Here is a 25,575-nt window from a genome sequence, read left to right as displayed (position 1 = left end):
GCAGATGACCACTAACTCCTGCAGATGGCCACCACCGTCTGCCAACCTTGCTGATTGTGCCTGGGCTCCGACCCAGACACACACAGTCTCTCCACTTCAACCTCCAACTCCCAACTCTCAACTCCTGAACTTGACTCCTGAACTCCACAACTCAACTCACTGCTTTTTCCTGCCTCCAGGCCTGTGAACTCCTCGGTGGGTGGGGCCAACCACCTGGCTCCGCCCCACCTGGTGTGGACATCAGACCCTGGAGGAGGCAACAAGGGTTTTGTTTGACGGATGTTCCCTACCAGGGAAGGAGGGTGTGTGTGTATGTGGTGTTGTTCTGTGACCCCTGGGGTCCAGGGCATCACACTCTCTTTGCTCCCGCCGGCTCTCCACCGACCGACTGACAGACCTGCCTCCTCCACCAACGGACCAGCCACCAACCTCCGTCCTCAGTGTCTATCCTGGCATCCTCTTCTCCTCTCTGGATCAGGATGCAGGTGAGTACCTGGGAGTTTTAGTCCCACACGTCCTCTATGTCCCCGGCGCTTGCGCTTTTTGCTTCCGAGGACCGGGAGAGCTGGGGTTCCTGACCGTACTTGTCCCGGCCTTATCACCATTCCTTGCTAGGCTTTTACATCCGTGGGGCCTGTGGAATAATCGTCAGGCCTCAGCAACACGGGGAGCTCTGCCTTCCGGAAGTCGGAAGTTTAATTTTTATTTTAGTTATGCTGTGTATCCATTGGATTAATTTGTTTTATATTTCAATAGATCAGATATTTCTGAACGCAGCGATATCAAATATGTATATTTTTAAAAAATTGTTTTATTTTCAATGGGGCAAAAAAGGGGTGATTTGAACTTTGTGTTTTTTGTGTTTATTTTTCATATTATTTAGCACTTTTTTTTTGTTTTTAAGGGAACTTGAAGCTGCGATCATCTGATCTCTTCTGCTATACAGAGCAGGATCAGCATCAGCAGAAAATCACAATCTCCTATGAAAGGCGGCTACACAGGAAACTCGTCATGACAGGCACGGGTCATCAGTTGACCCCAGGCTGTCATCACAACCCATCAAAACCCCACGATCACGACACAGGGCCACCAATGGAAGTGGGTAATGATGCCAACCCACACACACACACACACACACACACACACACACACACACAACAGAGTGGTTTAAATTCCACTGTTCAATATTGATAGCGGTATTTAACTGGTTAACAGCAGTGGGCAGATATCCGATCAGCGTGTGAGCCGTCATCCAAGCAAAGGACACGACATATGACGTAAACATACATCATAGGTCATGAAGGGGTTAAAATTTTAATATTAATATAGGTCCTATCCAGACCCTACTCATACTTCACCTCACCCAGCACCATGACAAACCAGCACAGCACAGAGTCCTGCACACACTGCAGATCTGATCATGTGACCCCCTGACTCCTCCCCTCCATGTGACATCATCACAGGTCCTGTAAGCACAGAGCAGCCATATATCCAGTGTGCGACTCTGCAGGAGGAGGTATGTGGAGATTCCCCATTACTGGGCGCAGGGGGCATTAACCTCTTCAGTGCTGCACTCACGTTTCAGGAGACAGAACGTGTTCCCATCTGTATTTGGAACAGAATGAGGGACTGACTATGCAGCGGGGTTGGTCATGGTGTTACCCTCTTACCATTGCCGCATTCATCAGAGCGCCAGGGACTGCAGTGTGTTTTGGAACTGTAGCGCTGTATCTGGGATGGTTGGGACCTATGGATTTCTTTTTTTTTTGTTCACTCATAGTTGTAGCAGTCACCTTTACATAAGCATCAGTATATGAAGTTTCCCTTTTATGTGAGAGAAGCTGTAACTTTTTTCATCTATTACAGTGAGAATAATAAACCAAACAACTTAAATTGTACAAAAACACATTTCTGATCCTTCAAAAAGAAATATCAGTGAAGAATATAGCCGCTCTTCTTATCAATAAGTCATTAGCTCTATCCATGGAGTCTGTCCGTTCCTTCGTCCGTTGACGATCCACTTTATTGGCAGCAGGAAGCACAGTCTCCCAGATACTGTTCATAGAGATGTAAAACGCTGGACCATAACAGGGCCTGCCAACCTGAGAATTAAATGAACATACAGGTGCACAAATACACTATGTGGCCAATAATTGTCACGGATTTGTCACAGCCTGTCACGGAGGTATCGCAGTTGGCTGACAATCCAGTGGCAGCAAGTGTTAGAAAATCCCAGAGATTGGCAGCACTAGTTGTTATCTGACAGTTCCCTGTTTCTGCAGCAGTGGACTCTAGGACCCTGGGAAACTGTCACTTTTTTCCTCTCAGTTGCCAGCCTTTGACTCCCTTTATAAACCTCACCCTGGGGGGTTTGGGTGCGGTTTATAGTCAATCCTGGTTGTGGTGTGCAGTGGTCGTCTCCGCTTGTTGTTCCAGGGACTTCTGTGGTAGCTGCTCCTAAGATAAGTGTTTGACTTTTTGCTATTTTCCTGGGCTCATTTGGTAGTATTTGTGTTTTCCCTGTATTGTCTTCTTTTGTCTCCCTTAGCGCTAGTGGTGTTGACAAAGAGTTTATACCTTCTGTACTTACTTAGGCCCAGTTCAAGGTTTGCCTAGGGTGAGATATTCCTGCTCGGTGACAGGTGCATAACCTGCATAGGGTTGGTGAGGGCAGTGAGGGTGAGCTGCAAGTTATTGTCAGAGGTCACCACTTCCCCCTTTCTCTAGTAATAGAACATTTCTTTCCCTTTTCCTTTGTATTGCACTATACGGCCAGTATAGGTTCTATCCCCGGCCGTGACAATAATATACAGATATATACATACGACTAGTCGCTCATTGTCTGAGCATCTTGCACAAGGTCTCTCTCAGACGGAGTTAAGTCAGCTGCACTTTTACCCTCTTACCAGGTTTCATATTGTCAGAGGCCTGCCACCTCGGTGATTCACACCTCCTATCCAGGATTCTGCCAGCTGCTTGCCTACGACAGTTGCCTCCCAGTTGCCACCATAAAGCTGTTTCACGTGTCACCACGTATACCAACACGTCTATGCTACTTACTGATTTGTGATTATTTATTTTTCTCTAAAAGTTTTTAAACTGTGATTATTGTAATTGTTTTCATGATTCTTTTATATTCTGTTATAGGAAGAAAATAGTTCTCTATTTTATTATTAGAATACAGGTAGGTAGAAATGCACTAGTCGCTCGCTGCTCTGTTACTGTACAGTCTCCATTATGGCCGTCGCCCTCTCCATGTTGTCACTATCAGGATTTATTAATGTTCTATCATTACCTGTCACCGATGTCCCCAATTCTGCCGTCCCGTCATTGTTTGCAGCTGTTCCTTTGAAGTATTACTATTTTGCTTTGGAAAGGTGATTCTGGGTTGTCTCCTCATATATGAGAATAAAAGACTTCCAACGGGAGCAGATGTGTTCTGCCTCTCTGATTGATAAATAAAAATTCTCCTGTCAACATCATTGTTAGATTGTTTATAGCAGAGCTCAAATCTCCTGCACAAGGGAGCTTGTAATAATTGCACAATTTGAGCTGTGTATGTGGCTGCATAAATATCAGTGATCTAAAACTGAAAATGCTGCTGTTACTAGAAATGGCAGAAGGGCAGAATTTGCAGTTTCACATCACTGTTCCGTTAGCAGCAGGCAACAAACACAGCTCAGTTCTGCACTGCCCAGGTATTACAAGCTTTGTTGTACAGGAGATTTGAGCTCTGCTGTAAACAATCTAACAATGATGGATAAACACACAGGCAACTCTACTGATATACTGTTGATGGCAGAAAATGAAATTGGATGCCCAGGTAACAGTACAGAAGCAGAAAGTGTATTGTATAGGCAGAATACACTCTATGTTAAGGCAGATTAGTGCTATGCTGGCAGGGAGCCAGCAGAGAGAGACTGCACTACTTATGAAATAGCAACGTATAAACTACTAATACTGCAGGTTGGACAAATAGCAATCGACGGGTAAATACAGCCTGTGTGGCAGAGTGGGGAGTTAGGCTATATGCCCACGGGGAAAGTGTCCTGCGGATATATCTGCAGGACATTCTGCAGGAGCTCCCAGAAATCCGCAGCACAACTTTGTGTGTTTTCATGCTGCGGTTGTATTGCTGAATGTCCTGCGGATATACTGCGGTCATTCTGCATTGAGGATACAGTACCATGGCTTCGGCACTGGATCCTCAATGCAGAACAAGTGCTGGAGTGATCGGGGCGTTCATACTTACCTCCATCACGCAGCACTTCACTCTCCGGCCGGGTCTGTCTGCACATTGCAGGAGGTGGGCGGCCCTGAACTAGCTCCGGCTGTCACATGACCGGAGCTTGTGCATGCCCCACCCACCTCCTGCTGCCTGCTCCTGGCTCTACCTCGCTCCTCTGCACTAAGAGGAAGTGACTCCGGTGTCTTCTATCAAGGCAGGTAAGTATGGGATCCTGCGGAAATATCCGCAGGAATAATTTACATGCTGCAGATTTTTCTGCAGGGAAATCCGCATTATTTCCACTGCGGAAAAAAACGCACCATGGGCACAGCACTCCCCAAATGCCATAGAAATGGCTGGGGACTCGCTGTACTGCGGATTTTTGAAAAATCCGCAGAATTTCCGTGAAAAAATCGTGGCAAATTCCGCAAATTTTCCGCAGCGTGGGCACATAGCCTAATAAGTGCAAACAAAATCAGATTTAAAATTGAGTTATATTGGCACAAAAGAAAAAACATAAATAATTTAAAATCTCATTGCAATTTTTGGAATAACGCTTTAATAAGGATTGAAATATTTGTAAGAGTTATATTTGATTTCGTGTTTTAGGTGGTGAATTGGAGATATTATGTGATAAACCTCTGTATGTGAATATGATTGGATTGTGTGTTATACCGGGGGGCAGGATGGGATGGATGTAGTGATCATGTGAAGTCAGGAACAGGCTATGGAGATATATTACATAGGATTCTTTATGATGTTACATCAGCTCACCTTCTTCCAATTTAGGTCCCTACAATATTGCATCCTCTCAGTGGAGATCTTCCATATAGGAAAATATTCCTGGTTGATCTGTTAAGAATGGATAGGAACAAGGATAAGCTGGCGGAGAGGATACACCTCACCCTAGAGATCCTCTTCCGGCTTACTGGAGAGGTGAGAGATTCTGATGACGTCACATTACATCATTCTTATCTATGGGAATAACAGATGGACAGAACTGGAGAGGTGAGGACTCTGGAAATGTCTGTAGTGAGGTTTATTAATGTGTCTCTCCATAACCAGGATTACACAGTAGTGAAGAACACCTCTAGTGAGCGCTGTCAGGCCCCTGTGTCTGAGGGATGGGGAAAACCCCTGAGCCCAATCATGGAGCCTCCACCTCACCCCCTGTTACATGAGGACATCAATGACCAGAAGATCCTAGAACTCACCTACAAGATGATTGAGCTGCTGACTGGAGAGGTGACACTGCTGGGAATGCTGGGACATTATACAGTAACGCTATGAAGGGATCGGGGGATGACGGTATCATTGTATGTGTCAGGTTCCTATAAGGTGTCAGGACGTCACCATCTATTTCTCCATGGAGGAGTGGGAGTATTTAGAAGGACACAAAGATCTGTATAAGGACGTCATGATGGAGGTTCCTCAGCCCCTCACATCACCAGGTAATAGACAGGACTAAATGCACACGGCCTATAATTATCTGTGTGTAAAGAATGAATTCAGTCCCTGTATGTGTTTCCTGCAGTTCTATCCAGTAAGAGGACAACACCAGAGAGATGTTTCCATTCTCCGCTTCCAAAGGACTGTTCAGAAGAAAATCCAGATGTTCCTCAGGATCATCAGGTAAATGGAGAGAAGGTGTCATGAAATCTCCCTATGATGTGTAGAAGGTTGTGAAGATCTTGTGTTCAGTCTTGTTTTATAACTTTTATTCAGAGAATTTAGAGATATGCAAATTGGTTTGAGGTAAATTGAATTCACCATATATTTTACCCAAAATTAGATTTTCCTGAATGAATCTAAATTTTCTTTTCCCAATGACAGCTCCACAACAGAGAGGGGATTCACCCCACAAGGACAGGAAATCTACTGAAAAAAGGGGGACACTTCTTCCCCGCATCAGTTAGTTTCCTGTCCTTGTAAGGAACCTACGAAAGATGAATACGACAGATATTCTACCTGGGCCCGGGATCTGTGTTGTATTCTCGATAGAGATGGCAGAGCTGGTGGGGACTGGAAGCATCGCAGCAGGCCAACTGGGGGCTCTGACTGACTAGCGGAAAGATGGCAGCAGCGGCATCTTGGTGCTGCGAGCCACCTTGTTGTCTGGGGCGGTGTATACCAGGAAGGCGCAGTCCACTGAAGAGCATGCTGGCGACATACACTGGGTCTGCACATGCTCAGGGTGCATGGTTGATGGCACACCACGATGACGAACACTCTCGCCGTGGGACACACCTTTATTCACATGCCTGCGCAGGCCCAGCCACTCATGCTAGTGCACTAGTCATCATAGTGTGCCCCACCACGCTCCCCACTCATGTGCAGACCTAGTGTGTTTTCTCTGGTGCGCTGTCAGCTGGGTGCGTGGTTGAAGGCGCACGCTCATGACAGGTGCACCAGTATTACTGGCCAGGTCTGCACACGAGCGGGGCATGAGAATGAAGGCATGCGCCGACAACAAGCGTGCCGGCAATCACAGTCCTAGGAGCCGGACTTCTGATCCGGAAATAAGGCAGTCTCTTCCGGGGGGTCTGGAGGAGGTGCCGGCCGGAAAGAGCAGCTGTTGGCTGCTTCCTCATTTAAAAATGAGGTCTGACTGCCTGAGAGCGAGTTTATACTCTGGCTATCCTTCTGGCATGGCTATGGAGCAGCAGCAGTAGCAGAAACAGGTGCTGCATTAGTGCGCAGCAGCATCAGAACAGACTTAGCAGTGGCAGTCACACCAATAACATCAGAAACACCTAGAGCGACAGTAGGACCAGCCAGAGAAATCGAGTAGATCATGATGGATCCACATTCCTCAGTGAGGAACATCACTCAGGTGATTCGGTGCTGCCTCAAGATCCAGTACTCTTATTAAACTTTTCGATAGTAAGTGATTTTCGTGAAAGTTAACCAGTGATGAAAGCCCCTTTTTTCTTTTTTTTAATCACTGAGTAAGGCCTAGAAAATGTTCTTCGAAGTTTAACAACAAGGATCGCTCAGTCTACAGATGTAATTTACCAAGAACATGACAGAAAAGGCTCTGTTCAACATGTGTGTGTGTTCCACATACCATGTGAGGAATCCCCGAGCTTTGCAATGTACATGAGATCAATCATTAAAGCTGAAGTTAAAAAATCCTTTAATTCCTTAGTATACCAAACAAAGGATAAGCGAGTGAAAACTAGCTTCAGGATACTGTCCTTTGAATTTGAGTATGATAAATCCAAGAGTGAATATGAATCTGATGTTTTTTCCTCTGATGCTGGTGCAGGGGGCAGGTCTTGCTTCCCTATTGAAGACATGAAGACTCTGATTAAGGCTGCAAGAGCCACTATGGGCATCACTGAGGTTAAGACACCAAGATTAGTGTAGGACATTGTTTTTGGGTAGTTAGTGCAGAAGAAACATTGCACATTTCCTATTAATGATTTAAAGCCCTTATTAAAAAGGAGTGGTTTAGGCAGGAGAGAAGAGGTTCATTGCTCTCTTCATCAAAAAGATGACACCTCCTTGAGTAGGAGGAGATGACTTTCTGGAGCAATGTTCCGAAGTAGTAACAGTTACTGAATCTTTTAGGAAATCTTCACTGCCCTTTGAGGATATGGGACACCTAAAAGATCCTTTGTATAGGAAGGCTCAAGGACACCTTAAGCGCACCTGGGAATCCTTATCAGGGGCCTTGAAGCCGGCCATCTCCGCAACCTCCATGGCTAGGTCTGTGGTGTTCTGGATAAACCAGTTGGAAAACCAGAATAAAAACAATGTGCCGAGGGAAAAAATACTGGCCTCTCTCTCTCTTCTGCATAGTGGAGCTGTTTTTTTGGCGTATTCCTTGGTTGATTCCATTATATTGGGGGACAGATCAGTGGGGTTGTCCAACACTGTCCATAGGGCAATGTAGCTCAAGTGTTGGCTGGGGACGTTCAATCCAAAGCTAAATTGTGCTCCATCCTGTGTGACGATGAGTACTTGTTCGGCTCCATTCTCGATGACATACTGAACAAAGCAGGTGATAGATAAAAAGGCTTTCCTTATCTGTGAATCTCGAGATACAGGAAATCCTTTTGAAGGAGAAGTCTTGCCTGGAATATTACACTGATGCTTGAAAGTTTGTGAACCCTTCAGAATTAAAAAAAAAAAATCACATAGATATTTACATTTGTTGTTTCTGAAGCAAGTATGTGAATGAAGAGAGAGAGGGCGCTCCTGTGTGGGATCTTAATGTACCGAGGTATGTACAATGTGAGGTGCACACTCACCTGATAGTGTTGTACGTCAGGTACAACACTGTTAGTAGTATTGAAGGGGGATCGCAAGTTCACCGCTCCTTGTCAGCAGGGATCCCGTCCTCCTGGCTCCGCAGGACTCTGCTCACACGATCGGGGTTTCCACGTGCAGTATGCAGCCGCTGGACCGGCGTCTGTTAGCAGCTCCTCCTCCGGGTCGGACGGTCCCGTGATCACAGATGCGGTGATTCAAAAGCCCCTAGTGTTGGATTCAAACGGATAGTACGATCCTGGTTCTGGCTGCAGCAGCCCTGTGAGCTCCCATAGGGAGATGGAGATGCGGGGGATAAAAAGAAAAAAGCACGATTTCGCTGCGCTGCTCTCTGGTGTTGGATTTAAACGGATAGTACGATCCTGGTTGTGGCTGCAGCAGCCCCGTGAGCTCCCATAGGGAGATGGAGATGCGGGGGATAAAAAGAAAAAAGCACGGTTTCGCTGCGCTGCTACCTAAGGGGGAGGTTGTACCCCCGAAATGCATAGCGCCTGCTACCTGAGGAAGGGGGAGGTTGAACCCCCGAAACGCGTAGTGGCATGTAAATAATCAATAAGTCTACATCCCAAATAACCTCATCACTACCTTTTCTGAGCAGCGCAGCGAAACCGTGCTTTTTTCTTTTTATCCCCTGAAGCAAGTATGTGAAATCTCTGCTGGCAGTCCATCTGTGCGTTTCTCCAGAGTTTTCTCTGGGGATATTTTTTTTCCTATCTCCCTCCTAAACTTTGCAAATCACAGCTCAGCAGCATCTGAGACCTCTAGATCAGCTGGGAGGTGCCATTTTTCGTAGCCATGTTAATTTACTATTGTTTCACACAAATTCGCCATCTCTCTGTGAATTATTTTTTTACAATATTTGTTTCAGGGTGAAGATCTGATTCACATTAATACTACAGGGACATATGTGCGGAGTTTTGAGTGGTATAAAGAGAAGATTCATACAGATAACCACACAGGTAAGTAAAAAAAAATAAATTAGACCCATACAATTAGAATTAGGTGTGGAAACACTGACTAATAAACAGAATAGAAAAAAATTAAAGCTCAAATAAAATTTCTTGAACACACAGATACATGACGACATTAAGTAACATTTAAAGCATAATTTTTAATAATTTGTAAACATTTCATAGAATAGGAAAAGAGAATACCCAACTTCCCACAGCTCCAAATCCTGTTTTAGGGCTCATGCGCATGTAACTACTGAATATTCTGCAGCGATTTGACAGCACATGTGCGCTTCAAATCGCTGCAGAAACACTGCATAATGGATGCAATTTTTTTGCAGAAAAAAAGCCGTTTTCATGCGCTATGGCTGCTGCCCCCACCATAGACAGAGTGGGATCTGCACCCAAAGCACACGGAATAATTGAGATGCTCATTTTATGAACGCACGGATTTGGGTCAAAATTTTAGCATCCAAATCGCTGCGTTCAAAAAAGCAACGTGTGCACGTATCATGCACAACCTACATAAATTGTGCAGGGGACGGAGGACGCATGCATTTACGCTGCAGTGCTAAACGCAGCGTAAATGCATGTAATTACGCAACGTGCGCATGAGCCCTTAAAATTGAACAGAGTGTATAAATTAGATGTGTATTGTCTGATTTCCAATCCATTAGCAAACGGACAGCACAGTGACCCTTGTGGATCAATAGGACGGTTCAGATGACTGATTGTTCTCACGGACGAGTATCTTTGTGAAAAAGTGGCAGCAACTTTGGTCCGATTTATAGTCCAGACTTATGCATGTCAATGTCAAGCAGCTTGTACAGCCGTTCAATTTTCGGACCAGAACACAGAGCTGCACTTGGAGCCAGTCACGACCACAATTTGCGTACAAGACTGGCCTGAGTTTTTACATGGTCGTCTGAATTTGGCCTTGTAATGACCCTAGTCTAATGTATGTTTCATGGGTGTAAAACAGAGAGTGTAAATCAAATACTCCAAGATATCCCAAATAAAAAAGTTAGTTTATTTTTTTAAAAAAATGGAGATGAAAACCAAATTTTGCAAAGTTCTGACTTTTTTTCTAAAATCACTAAAATGTTAAACAAAATTCAGAAAAGTTTGTGATCTCCATAATCATACTCAATCGAAGAATCCTGTTGCTAGTTTATTATTACAGCACAAGGAACAACATAAAGAAATAGTGATTTTATCTTTTTTTTCCCACCCTTTTTGATTTTTTTTCCCCCCCATTTTTCAGTATGCTGCTTGATAAAATGACCAGTCTCGTTCAAAACTACAAGTTTTCCACAAAAAAAATAAGCTCTTATACGTCTATGTCAAAGTAAAGATAAAGATAAAAAAAATTATGGCGAAAGATAAAAAAAAGTTATGGCGCTTTCAAGAAAGAAAATATTGAAAGACAAAAAATTTTAAAAAATCGCCCATTAGGAAAGGGGGTTGAGTTGATAAATTGAATCTTACTACAATATTATATAAAGATTTACGTAGAAATGTACTAAAATATATTTGTAGTAAAGATTTATGTAGAAATGTTTCAAAATATATACTTTATTACAATTAATATAACTTTATGGGAGTGTTATTAAAAAATCAATCTTTTTTATTCTTGACAGATGACAGTACAAGGAGCTTAGAGGGACATCTGATAGTTTCAGATTTTAAAGATGATGATTATCATATCAACCCAGACAGATTTAAAGAACATGCCGTTAACCACAATATACCTCCAGCGCTTAACAGAGAACTTCTATCAATAGATTCTTTTCAACAGCTTCTATGTTCTGATTCATCAAAGATGGCTGAGCAAAATAAAACTAACAGACTGATTGTTGAACATCTAGGAGCTCACAGATGCGATAAGCCACATTCGTGTTCAGAATGTAAGAGATGTTTCACACAGAAATCAGATCTTGTTAGACATAAGAGAATTCACACGGGTGAGAAGCCGTTTTCATGTTCTGAATGTTGGAAATGTTTTAACAAGAAATCAAATCTTATTGCACATCAGAGAAGTCACACCGGAGAGAAGCCATTTCCATGTTCAGAGTGTTGGAAATGCTTTACAGAGAAATCACATCTCGCTAGACATCAGAGAATTCACACAGGGGAGAAACCATATTCTTGTTCAGAATGTGGAAAATGTTTCAACCAGAAATCAAATCTTGTTCGACATCACAGAAGTCACATAGGGGAGAAGCCTTACTCATGTTCAGAATGTAAGAGACGTTTTACAGAGAAATCACAACTTTTTGCACATCAGAGAAATCATATAGGGTAGTAGAAATTAATTTTGTCTTTTAATCCCTCACTATCATAGTGCTTTACAGTACATACAGTACATCCTAGGTTAGGTCTGCATGTATAAAGTGAGTTGAGAAGCTGAGTCTGCAGCATAACCAAGAGATGCTGGTTGTCTTGCACAGCTAGCATCTGCCTATAACAATGGTTATCGGACTAGCTCCAATAACTCTGTCAATTAAATGTTTAAAGGGGAGCAAACATCTGACATTGTTATTTAAATTGTGTGACTGTTGGTGCTTGTGACGCAATCATTATGTGCCGATGAATAGTCATGCCAACCAGGGGCCTGCTGATGGTGCCCATTGGTGCCATTGAGATTGGGCTTCATAGGAAGACAACCAAAACCTATATATATATATATCAAATGTGCCCTACGTGCACTTTTGAATTAGTAAATGAGTGGTGCCGATGTGGATGCTGGTTGTTAATGAATGGAGCTACAGTTGGCGCTGGTTATTTATAAGCATGTCACCAATCTAAGCAAAAGGCACTTCTCCCATTAACGTCACCATCGGCTGGCTGCTATAGCCGCTAGTTACAAGAAGCCGCGTCACTGACTGACGTAGGGTCTCCATCTCTTCATAATTGAAGCTGATGTGTTTAACAGTGAGTTGTCACTTAGGGTTTGATTGACCTAGGGCAGGATTTTCACCTGGTCCTATTATTCTGTTATCTTTAAAGCTATTAGTCTGTAGTTCTAATTTAAGTAAAGTTGTTTGGTCTATGTTGAGCGAACATGCTTGCTACTGCTTGATACTTGATCAAGCATTAGGGTGCTTGGGTAGTCGGCCGAGTATCACAGGGGCTCGGATCTGTTGTCCTTGAAACAACGACCACAAAGCACAGGCTTGCTTCACTGTATGATGTGAGCAGGCACCCGACAGAACCATTTGTAGTCCCTGAATGGTTCTCACTGGGGTTGAAACATTTTTGGATGTCGTGTATCAAAAGAAAAAAACTTCCCTCCCTGGAAATGCTCTCTTTTAGGGCTGGCTGTATGTGAACGGAGAGTCTAACTGCCCAATCATTGACCTCCATTACAGTCGTTACTTGAGTTGAGCCTTTTCAAATCATCTGACCTGCTCAACTTGAGTACCAAGCATTTTACCGCTCGCCCAATTCTACTCCTGATGAACCCTCCAACTTTAGGGACGAAGAAATGTGTTGCGACTATATGAGACCCTACAGAGACTAAATTTGCATCAGCAATTTTAGATTGATCCGTTTCAGAATGTTTGAAGAGAAACTATAGTATTTTAATCTTTGTTACTCATTCAAAATGTGTGAATTGCTTAGATTGTCTCTCCAGTAAAGGAGACAAACTCTAGCACAGCGCCACCTATTGGAAGTAGCGATCCTAAAAGTCACAAGTGGATTTTCTACAATCCTTTGCAATATGACTCAGGATATATAAGCCAGATCAGAATCCCAATTTGCAGACACGGTGTTTCGGGGTGCTTGCCCCTCGTCAGTGCAAAGTATGGGGGTGTCTGATCTGGCTCATGAGAAAGCTATGTGGGGACCACGGGGGAACACTATTCTCCTTAAGGAGACTTTGCAAGCCAGTCTGGCTGCCAGGTAAGGGGACTTATAGCTGCAATGCCCCTCTGGGAAATATTCAAATTGTCTCTCCAGTAAAGGAGACAAACTCTAGCACAGCGCCACCTATTGGAAGTAGCGATCCTAAAAGTCACAAGTGGATTTTCTACAATCCTTTGCAATATGACTCAGGATATATAAGCCAGATCAGAATCCCAATTTGCAGACACGGTGTTTCGGGGTGCTTGCCCCTCGTCAGTGCAAAGTATGGGGGTGTCTGATCTGGCTCATGAGAAAGCTATGTGGGGACCACGGGGGAACACTATTCTCCTTAAGGAGACTTTGCAAGCCAGTCTGGCTGCCAGGTAAGGGGACTTATAGCTGCAATGCCCCTCTGGGAAATATTCAAATTGTCTCTCCAGTAAAGGAGACAAACTCTAGCACAGCGCCACCTATTGGAAGTAGCGATCCTAAAAGTCACAAGTGGATTTTCTACAATCCTTTGCAATATGACTCAGGATATATAAGCCAGATCAGAATCCCAATTTGCAGACACGGTGTTTCGGGGTGCTTGCCCCTCGTCAGTGCAAAGTATGGGGGTGTCTGATCTGGCTCATGAGAAAGCTATGTGGGGACCACGGGGGAACACTATTCTCCTTAAGGAGACTTTGCAAGCCAGTCTGAATTGCTTAGGGCATTTTTGTAGGTTTGGGTGATTTTAATTGGTATTAATAAAAGTTAAGATTAATATATCTCCCTTCAGTGAACCAATTAGTGACAACTGCATTTAAATCAAATGATTGGCACTACTCATGAACCAATCAGTGGGTGTTGGTGGGTTGTCATTGCAGCCAGGAGCCTGTTGAAGGCCCCATCACAGCCATCTTGGTGTTACTATGAAGCCCAACCTGTGACTGAGCTTCAAAGAAGGTCAATTATACTGTAGGTATATAAAGCAAGTGCTCAAATAATTGCAGGTTCAAGTCTCCTACAAAAACTAAAAAATAAGTTTTTTTTAAAAAAATAATAATTAAATACTCTTCACTTTTTCGAATTGAAATATAAAGAAATAATAAAAAAAAAATAACAGCACAAAAATCTAATGTATCAAAATATAGAATTAACCTATATGGTGAAAGTTGTGAAGAAAACGAGTTGCAGAATTAGTTTTTCACTTCCCAAAGCAAATAAATAATGCTTTAAAGGGAACCTGTCATCAGAAATTTAGCTTTAAACCTAAAAGTTTCCCCTTCTGCAGCTTGTGGGCTGCATTCTAGCAAGGTTCCTGTACTTTTTGTGCCCCCTTTGAAACCAAATTAAACTCTTTATAAAGTTGTACCTTTTTGTCTGCAATTCTTGTAAATTATCCATGGGGGCGGGCTCTCTTGTCTCCGTTGCTGTCCCTCCTGCAGATTGACGCCGCCCCCAATGCTCCATTTCGTATCTCATGACGCCGCCCACTGCGCCCGAGGTCCCATGCACGCGAGGACCGCTGGTGACGTGGTCGCAGGCATGAGATTATGGGCAGCGCTGTGATTGCATCACAAGTGCCCGCCCATAATCTCGTGCTCGCCCTTTCCCCTCTGCCTCCAGTGTTCTGCGCAAGCGCTGGCCAAACGACCCGACGTCACCTCCTTCCCATCCTGCCCTGCAGCAGGAAATAGATGGGAGGAGCGGAGCAGGCAACCACAGGATACGAGGAGACGCGGAGAGGATTTGAGCGACGTACACAGTAAAAAAAACATGTAAAATCAAACAAAGACACACATTGTCTTCTGAAAAGTGAAAAGCACTAAACGTTTGTTTTTGTAACCTGTGCTGTGCTGCTCCACTCCTCCCATCTATTTCCTGCTGCAGGGCAGGATGGGAAGGAGGTGACGTCGGGTCACCTTCCAGCGTTTGCGCAGAACACTGGAGGCAGAGGGGAAAGGGCGGGCACGAGATTATGGGCGGGCACTTGCGATGCAATCACAGCGCCGCCCATAATCTCGTGCCTGCGACCACGTCGCCAGCGGTCCTCGCGTGCACGGGACCTCGGGCACTTTGGGTGGCATCCTGAGATATGAAATGGAGCAAAGGGGGACGGCGTAAATCTGCAGGAGGGACAGCAACGGACGCAAGAGAGCCCGCCCCCATGGAGAATTTACAAGAATTGCAGGCAAAAAGGTACAACTTTATAAAGTGTTTAATTTGGTTTCAAAGGGGGCACAAAAAGTACAGGAACCTTGCTAGAATGCAGCCCACGAGCTGCAGAGGGGGAAACTTTTAGGTTTAAAGCTAAATTTCTGATGACGGGTTCCCTTTAACCCCTTTTCCACCCAGCCTGTCTTCACCTTCTTAACCAGACAAAATTTTACATTTATGACCAGTATCTCTTTATGAGGTAATAACTGTTGAATGCTTCAAAGGATCCCAGTGATTTTCAGACTGACTGTTTTTTGTGATATGTAATACTGCATATTGGTCGATACCCATTGCGTTTATTTATGAAAATATGGAAAATTTGACAAAATCTTTTTGCAATTTTAGAGTGCTGATTTTTTTTTTGCTCTGAAACGGGTTTTCCCATGAACAAAGTTAATTTCATAGTTGATTTTAATCAATAGATCTTAGAATATAAGAAAAAAAATTGTGCGTAATAAGTGTGCCCCTGCTGTGTTCTGTGTAATGGCTGTGTCTGACCATACAGGTTACAAGTGAAAAGGTTTTGGTACCGTGTTAGCCAGTTGAAAAATTATTGAATGTTCTCAGTGAGAGGAACAAAGTTATAATCTTGTGATACCTTTTAATGGCTAACTAAAATAAAATAAAGTGATGTTACAAAGCAAGCTTTCGAGACATCTCAGGTCCCTTCATCAGGCATGGTATGACAAAATATCTGAAGAAACACAAATATATGCACAAACAGAGCAGAGAGATGGCATAATAAAAGACATTTAAATAAACAAACACTGAGCTTAGAAAGTGAATCCTTAATTAGCTTTGATTAGAGGTGTGAGAGTTTTATTGTCCCAATATCCATGTAGGATCAGAGGTCTGGTGAGTCTCTGCAATAGACTCCTCAGATTTTGTAATGGGCCATAAATCCTCCTGACAGGTTGAGTCCTGTGTCCACAGACTTAAGGCCCCTTTACACACTGCAACATCGATAATAACATCGCTGTAACGTCACTGGTTTTGTGAAGTAATAGCTACCTCCCCAGCAACATTGCAGTGTGTGAAACGCATCAGCGACCTGGCCCCCGCTGTGAGGTTGCTGATCGCTAAAAATCTTTCAGGACCATTTTTTGGTCCTTTGTTTCCCGCTGAGCAGCATGCATCGGTGTGTTTGACACCGTTACAATGACTTCGTTAGCGACTTCCCTTTCAAATAGCTGCTTTAACACGTCCCCAATGACCAGCTAGGTCGTTCTGCAGGTCCGCATCGCTGCTGCATTGTTGACCAGGTCTGCCTGTTTGACAGCTCACCAGCGACTCACCAGAGACTTTGTAGCGATCCCGGCCAGGTTGGGATCGCTGGTGGGATCGCTAGAAAGTCTGTTTGTAAAGGGGCCTTTAAACATTTTAATGAATTTGTATTCCCAGACCCTGTGATGGCTCTGTGATCTGAAGTTGCCTTTTAATATGACAACTTTCATATGGTTTATGTTGTGTCCTGAAGCACAGAAATGTTTGGCCACAGGTAAATGGATTTTTTTTGTCTGTAATTGTGTGGCGGTGAGATCTCATCCTCGCTCTCAGTCTCTGTCCTGTTTCTCCAACATAGAATCCCCCAATAGGACATATAGTACACAGGATTAATTACACCACTTTAGCAGAGGGATGGCATAATAAAAGACATATAAATAAACAAACACTGAGCTTAGAAAGTGAATCCTTAATCAGCTTTGATTAGTGGTGTGAGAGTTTTATTGTCCCAATATCCATGTAGGATCAGAGGTCTGGTGAGTCTCTTAAATAGACTCCTCAGATTTTGTAATGGGCCATAAATCCTCCTGACAGGTTGAGTCCTGTGTCCACAGAGTTAAACATTTTAATGAATTTGTATTCCCAGACCCTGCGATGGCTCTGTGATCTGAAGTTGCCTTTTCATATGACAACTTTCTTGTGGTTTATGTTGTGTCCTGAAGCACAGAAATGTTTGGCCACAGGTAAATGGATTTTTTTGTCTGTAATTGTATGGTGGTGGGATCTCATCATCGCTCTCAGTGGTGTACTTAATCCTGTGCAATATATATATATATATATATATATATATATATATATATAAAATTTTAGTTAGCCATTAGGGAGATTGTAATTTTGTTCCTCTCACTGAGAACATTCAATAAATTGACCATACAGGGACATGGTCTGATGATACCACATCTCCCAGGCAGGGGAGAACGCAAAAGACAGTATACAGATAGCACAGCATGGGATCGTATCTGATTCTTTTTTTGAGGTGAAACATTTCCCTGCCCGTTTTTAAAAATTATTTTGCATCATAGAAAGAATAATTTGCAATCTCAAGCTGTAATGTCTGTATACTTTATTACGTCCTCCCTGGCTCAAGAGATGTGGTATGATCTGACCATGTTTCTGTATTGTCCCAAATGGCCATTACACAGTATATAGGAGGGGCACATGTATAAAATTCTCAGAACAGGAAATTTTTTTTTAAAAAAACATCTAATTGTGGACATTATTATTATTCCAAGATGTACTGATTTAAATCAATTTTAATGAACGTTGTTTGGGGGAAAACCCCTTTAACCAAGAAAGTTAATCACACAAAATAATTATTAAATAACATTTCCCACATGTCTATGTTACATAAGCACCAATTTTGAAACATAACTTTTTTGTTTGGAAGTTAGAAGGGTTAAAGTTTATTTGCAATTTTCTCATCCTGACAACAATTTATAAAAACATTTTTTTTTTTAGGGATCATATCACATGTGAAATAACTTGGAGGGTCTTATGTGACAGAAAATACCCAAAAGTGACACCCCACATGCATTTATACATACTCTTGTGGTCAAAATTGTTGGTTCGCCTCGTTTAATGAAAGAAAAACCCATCCAGCAATCTGTCTATCCAATCTGCATTGTGCAAACACGAGCACGCGGCAGACAACACACTTTGGCATCCACAGTGACCCTGTCTGTCCGCCTAATTATAGAGTCCCCTACCACCAACATCTGTCTGGCCTTTGCTGTACTCCTATTTCCCTCCTTCCTACAACAATCGTTTTCCTGGTTGCTAGGAACAATGTCCTGCTGTAGTGATCCTAGGCCTGCTTCGCTAATAGGAGCCAAACAGTCATATTTACTACATTGTGCCAGATCAAGACTAGGCTTCCTGACACTTTTCCCCCTACCCATTCTACTGTTATCCAGCTACCTTCTTCTGGGTCCTCATCTTGCCTACCTACACCCTCCGCCATATCACTGGCCCTAGCCAGAGCCGCACAATGAGCTCTAAATCCTTTCCAGGTTTGCAGTGCTCCTGCGTGTCTCAACCTGCATATGTAGATCCATTATCTGGGCTTTCAAATATGTAACACACTGACATTGAGCACGGACCTATTCACCCCTAAACGGCTGTTCAAGAGATGCATACATCCCACAGGATTCACACCTGGTAGCAGTGTAGGCACAACTGAAATTGTTGCAGGAAATTAAGTATTTCTCTAAGAAAATTATTGCAATTACACGTTTTATTTTACACATTTATTTCCTTTGTGTATATTGGAACAACAATAAAAAACTGGAGAAAAAAGGCACATTGGAGATTAACACAAAACCCTGACAATGGGTGGACAAAATTGTTGGTACATTTTTAAAATTGTGGGTAAACAACTTTATTTCAAGCATGTGATGCTCATTCAAACTCAACTGTCGCTAGTAACCGATGTGGGCAATATGATGAATTGCACCTAAAACTAGATTAAAAAAAAGGAGAGAAGTTGACTCAATCTTTGCATTGTGTGCATATGTGTGCCACACTAAGCGTACAGAACAGAAAGAGAAGAGAACTGTATGAGAACTTGAGAACTAAACCTCAAGGTTACAAGTCCATCTCCAGAGATCTTGATGGTTTTTTTTGTCCACAGTGTGCAATATAATCAAGAAGTTAAAAGCCATTGCACTGTAGCTAATCTCTCTGGATGTGGATGGCAGAGAAATCTGATGAGTGGCTGCAATGTAGAATAGTCCTGATGGTGGATAAGCAGCCCCAATCAAGTTCCAAAGAAACTCAAGTTGTTCTGCAGCCTCAGGGTGCAACAGTGTGAACTATTTGTCGATATTTGAATGAAATGCTATGGTAGGATACCGAGGAGGACCCTTCTGTTGGCGCAGAGACAAAAAAGTTAGACGGCAGTTTGCCAATATGTACGTGAGTAACCAAAATCCTTCTGGGAAAGCGTCTTGTGGACAGATGACACCAAAATAAAGAATTTTAGTAAAGCACATTATTCTGCTGTTTACCAAAAACGGAATAAGGCCTACAAAGAACACATTATCTATAGTCAAGTATGGTGGAGGTTGAAAGTAGTTTTGTGGTTCTTTTGCTGCTTTTGGCACTGGGTGCCTGGAATGTGTGCAAGGCATCATGAAATCTGAAGATTACCAAAGGATTTGGGGTCGCAATGTAGTGCCCAGTGTCAGAAAGCTGGGTTTGTGTTCTACATCGTGTGCAGAGTTATTAGGCATGTTGTATTTTAGAGGATTTTTTTTTATTATTGATCAACAACTATGTTCTTAATCAACCCAAAAAGACTCAAATATCAAAGCTTAATATTTTTGGAAGTTGGAGTGGGGTTTTTTTTTAATTTGGCTACCTTAGGAGTATATCTGTTTTTGCAGGTAACTATTACTGTGCAGAATTATTAGGCAACTTAATAAAAAACAAATATATTCCCATCTTACTTGTTTATTTTCACCAGGTAAACCAATATAACTGCACAAAATTTAGAAATAAACATTTCTGACATGCAAAAACAAAACCCCAAAAAAATTAGTGCCCAATATAGCCACTTTTCTTTCTGATGACACTCAACAGCCCACCATCCATAAATTCTATCAGTTGTTTGATCTGTTTACGATCAACATTGCGTGCAGCAGCCACCACAGCCTCCCAGACACTGTTCCGAGAGGTGTACTGTTTTCCCTCCCTGTAGATCTCACATTTTGTGAGGGACCACAGGATCTCTATAGGGTTCAGATCAGATGACCAAGGGGGCCATGTCATTATTTTTTCATCTTTTAGACCTTTACTGGCCAGCCACGCTGTGGAGTAGTTGGATGCATGTGATGGAGAATTGTCCTGCATGAAAATCATGTTTTTCTTGAACGATACCGACTTTTTCCTGTACCACTGCTTGAAGAAATTGTCTTCCAGAAACTGGAGGTAGGTCTGGGAGCTGAGCTTCACTCCATCCTCAACCCAAAAAGGTCCCACAAGTTCATCTTTGATGATCCCAGTACCCCACCTCCACCTTGCTGGTGTCTGAGTCGGAGTGGAGCTCTCTGCCCTTTACTGATCCAGCCTCTGGCCCATCAATAGTCACTCTCATTTCATCAGTCCATAAAACCTTTGAAAAATCAGTCTTAAGATATTTCATGGCCCAGTCTTTATGTCTTATCTTATGTTTCTTGTTCAAAGGTGGTTGTTTTTCAGCCTTCCTTACCTTGGCCATGTCCCTGAGTATGGCACACCTTGTGCTTTTTGATACTCCAGTAACGTTGCAGCTCTGAAATATGGCCAAACTGGTGGCAAATGGCATCTTGGCAACTTCACGCTTGATTTTCCTTATTTCATGGGCACTTATTTTGCGCAACATGCTTCTTGCGACACTGTTGCCTATTTGCCATGAAACGCTTGATTGTTCGGTGATCACGCTTCAAAAGTTTGGCAATTTCAAGACTGCTTCATTCCTCTCCAAGACATCTCACAATTTTGGACTTTTCAGAGCCCATCAAATCTCTCTTCTGACCCATTTTGCCAAAGGAAAGGAAGTTGCCTAATAATTAAGCACACATAATAAAGGGTGTTGATGTAATTACACCACATCCCTCTTCGTTACACAAATGCACATCACCTGATTTACTTAATTGGTAGTTGGCTCTCAAGCCTATACAGCTTGGAGTAGGACAGCATGTGTAAAAAGTATCATGTGATCAAAATACTCATTTGCCTAATAATTCTGCACACAGTGTAGGTCATGGATCTTCAGCAGGAAAATGACCCCAAACATACTTTAAGAAGTCCCCAGAAAAGGATGGGAACAAAGCACTGGAGAGGTCTGAAGTGGCAGCAATGAGTTTGTATCTAAATCTCATTAAGTTCCTGTGGAGAGATTTTAAAATTGCTGTTGAAAGAAGGCGTCTTCAAATATGAGAGACCTGGAGCACTTTGCAAAAGAAGAGTCTGAAATTCCAGGTGAGCGGTATAAGAAGCTTGTTGATGGTTGTAGGAAGTGATTATTTGCAGTTATGTATTTCAAATTGGGTGCAACCAAATATTAACCCCTGAATGACCGCGGTCTGCTGCCGGCAGCTTGCAGCGATCGGCGCACATCTCAGTTGATTTTTACAGCTGAGATGTGTGCCTGCCAGGCATGAGCAGAATCTTTATCTGTCCGTGCCGTTTAACCCCTTAAATGGCGCTGTCAATATGTGACAGCGCCATTATAAAGGCATCGGCGGTAAACATTTACGCACCGGCCGATACTGGAAGTCACGTGACGTGATCACATGACTTACTTTCGGTTTCACCCATCCCAGAACTGGGTGAGACAGAAAATGAGCATATCTGCTGATCACAGCTGTGTAGCAGTGATCAGCATATATGGCAGAGCAATCAGATTGCTGATCCATTTAATCCCCTAGAGGGACTATAAAAATAAAAAAAGTTTTAAAAAAGTAAAAAAAAAATAAAAAGATCAAATCACCCCCCTTTCGCCCCATTGAAAATGAAAGGGTTAAAAAAATGAAAACTATACACATATTTGGTATCAACGCGTTCAGAACTGCCCGATCAGTCAAAATATAAAATCAATTCATCTGATCAGTAAACGGCATAGCAGCAATAAAAATCCATTTTTTGGTCGCCACAAATTTTGTGCTAAATGCAATAACAGGCGATCTAAACGCAGCATCTACGCAAAAATGGTATCGTTAAAAATGGCAGTTTGAGACGCAAAAAATAAGTCATCATTGAGCCATGGACCCTGAAAAATGAGAACGCTATGGGTGACGGAATAAGACGTGTGACACTTTTTTCGGACAATTTTCTGATTTTATTTAACCGCTTAGGTAAAAGTAAACCTATACATGTTTGGTGTCTCACACTGACCTCCGGCATCACACTGGCACATCAGTTTTACCATATACAGTGGTACCTTGCTTAACGAGAACAATCCGTTCTGGGACTGTGCTTGTTAAACAAGGTACTCGTTCAGCAAAGCAAGATTTCCCATAGGAAATCATTCCAGTGCTGACGATCCGTTCCACAACGGGTTAAATGTCCCATCCTGGTCCCCTATTCTGTCATTCCACACATGCACAAACACACACAAACATGTACAAACACACATGCACACGCACATACTACATGCTCACCTTACATTCCGCTCCATCGCCGGTCTCCTGGGACTTGCTGTTCACCAGTACGGGGCCGGGCCGTGTATCGCGTTTCCATAACGACGAGGCAGGAACTTCCCTGCTAGAGCGCTGACGTCAAGACAGAGCTGCTTGCCTCTGATTGGCCAGCGCTCTGTCATTCAGCAGCGGTGACAGGAGGTTCCTCCCTCGTCGCTATGGAGGCAGAATCCCAGCGTGGAACGGAGTGGAGCGGCGCACTACAGCACCCAGGAGGCCGGCGATGAAACGTAAGGTACACTATGTTATATGCTCACCTTACCTTCCGTTCCACCGCCGGCCTCCTGGGTCTTGTAGTTCGCCGCGAGGACGTCGCGATGTACCCGGGAACTACAAGATCCATGAGGCCGGCGGTGGAACAGAAGGTAAGGTGAGCATAATACTGTATGTGCGTGCATGCGTGTGTGTTTGTGCGTACATGTGTGTGCTTGTGTGGACTGCAAGTGCGGGTCAGAGTGTGGTGGATGGACGAAACCGGAAGTGTGTGAGGTGAGAATTTCGCTCGTACAGCAAAGCTTTCTCGTAAAGCGGCTTACAAATTTACAGAAAGCTTTGCTTGTATAGCGAAAATCTCGTTATGTGGGTTACTCGTTAAGCGAGGTACCACTGTAGTGAACACAGTGAATAAAATATCTCAAAAACAACAGTGCTATCTCACTTTTTTTGCAATTATTCCGCATTTGGATTTTTTTTTGCTGTTTATCAGTACACTATATGGTAAAACTTATGGTTTCATTTAAAAGTACAGCTCATTCCGCAACAAATGAGCCCTCACATGACCATATTGATTGAAAAAATATGGCGAAAAAACAAGCAAACGGAAAGCGAAATATCGGCTGGTCGTTAAGGGGTTAAGTTGAGCGTGTGAACAATTTGTCCGGCCGATTTTTGGACTTTTGTGAGAAATTATGTCCAATTTGCATTCTTTCAGGTTTTTTTTCTTTGTGTTTTTCCAATACAGACAAAATAAACGTGTATAGCAAAACATGTCATTGCAATAATTTTCTGGGATAAATGCTTCATTTTGTGGAACAATTTCCAGGGTGCCAACATGTTTGGTCATGACTATAGCCCGCTTTACACGCTACAATATATCTTACAATGTGTCGGCGGGGTCACGTCGTAAGTGACGCACATCCGGCATCGTAAGGTACATTGTAGAGTGTGACAGGTATGTGCGATTGCAATTGAACGTTAAAATGTTCATTGCATACACGTCGTTGAATCCTGACGAATTGCACGTCGGGTTGTTCAATGTTCCCGAGGCAGCACACATCGCAGTGTGTGACACCCCGGGAACATTGAACAGATCTTACCTGCCTCCCGCGGCTCCAGCCGGCAATGCGGAAGGAAAGAGGTGGCCGGGATGTTTACCTCCCGCTCATCTCCGCCCCTCCACTTCTATTGGCCGGCGCGTGACGTCGATGTGACGCCGAACGTCCCTCCCACTCCAGGAAGTGGACGTTCGCAGCCCACATCGAGGTCGTATGGACGGGTAAGTACGTGTGACGGGGGTTAATCGTTTGTGCGGCACGTTCAACAAATTGAACGTGCCGCACATACGATGGGGGCGTTGCAAATCACATACGATATCATATGCGAAATTGCAACGTGTAAAGCAGGCTTTAATCTGCATCCCAGCACTTAATGCAGCCGCAGCCCTCGCATTGTGTGGCTGGAACTTGTATGTACCCCAAATTAGTTTCAATAAAAAAAGCTCTAGGTCTCACAAAAGCAATTTATGTTAATAAACATTTAATGCTTTAATTTTGTTATTTTTTTTTATTAGATTTTTTAAAGAGGTGCAAAAAAAAAAAAGGACTGTAAGACTTTGAAAACCATGTTGTCATTTTTAACACGTTGCAAAAATAATAAACATGGCGGAATTGTGTTTTTGTCACCTTTAAACTATATTTGGAATTAATTTTTTTCTGTGTTTTAGTAAATTGTTGTATGCTAAAATGCTTGGTATCTTTCACAACTACACCAATAAAACAACAGCCTTCTTATAGCTACAGAGATACAGTCATATGAAAAAGTTTGGGCACCCCTATTAATGTTAACCTTTTTTTTTTTATAACAATTTGGTTTTTTGCTACAATTACTACAATAAATTTTTCACTTAAATATAAGCAATATACTAAATGTTATTTTATTATTTAGTATGTTTTTGTTAAAAACTGTTTTTTTTGCCACTTACATAGTGTTTTACATAGTGTTTTATATATATATATATATATATATATATATATACACACAGTCGTATGAAAACGTTTTGGCACCCCTATTAATGTTAACCTTTTTTATTTACAACAATTTGGGTTTTTGCAACAGCTATTTCAGTTTCATATATCTAATAACTGATGGACTGAGTAATATTTCTGGATTGAAATGAGGTTTATTGTACTAACAGAAAATGTGCAATCCGCATTTAAACAAAATTTGACCGATGCAAAAGTATGGGCACCCTTATCAATTTCTTGATTTGAACACTCCTAACTACTTTTTTCTGACTTACTAAACCACTAAATTGGTTTTGTAACCTCATTGAGCTTTGAACTTCATAGGCAGGTGTATCCAATCATGAGAAAAGGTATTTAAGGTGGTC

The 25,575-nt window shown here is 42.7% G+C and overlaps 1 protein-coding gene across 1 annotated transcript in view; it reads left to right on the top strand.

Moving 5' to 3' along the window:
- Positions 1 to 479: 479 nt before the first annotated feature.
- The window catches only part of LOC142312836 (uncharacterized), a 149,960-nt gene continuing 124,864 nt past the window's right edge, over positions 480 to 25,575 (top strand). Inside the window, 9 exon segments of the mRNA XM_075351820.1 lie at positions 480 to 485; positions 1,479 to 1,516; positions 3,148 to 3,184; positions 5,018 to 5,164; positions 5,294 to 5,473; positions 5,556 to 5,679; positions 5,763 to 5,860; positions 9,372 to 9,462; positions 11,094 to 11,754. Coding sequence (XP_075207935.1) covers positions 480 to 485; positions 1,479 to 1,516; positions 3,148 to 3,184; positions 5,018 to 5,164; positions 5,294 to 5,473; positions 5,556 to 5,679; positions 5,763 to 5,860; positions 9,372 to 9,462; positions 11,094 to 11,754 — 1,382 coding nt within the window.

This window comes from Anomaloglossus baeobatrachus, chromosome 5 (genome assembly GCF_048569485.1).
Source record: "Anomaloglossus baeobatrachus isolate aAnoBae1 chromosome 5, aAnoBae1.hap1, whole genome shotgun sequence".
Lineage (NCBI taxonomy): Eukaryota > Metazoa > Chordata > Amphibia > Anura > Aromobatidae > Anomaloglossus > Anomaloglossus baeobatrachus.
This window is presented reverse-complemented; position numbering and strand designations above follow the sequence as displayed.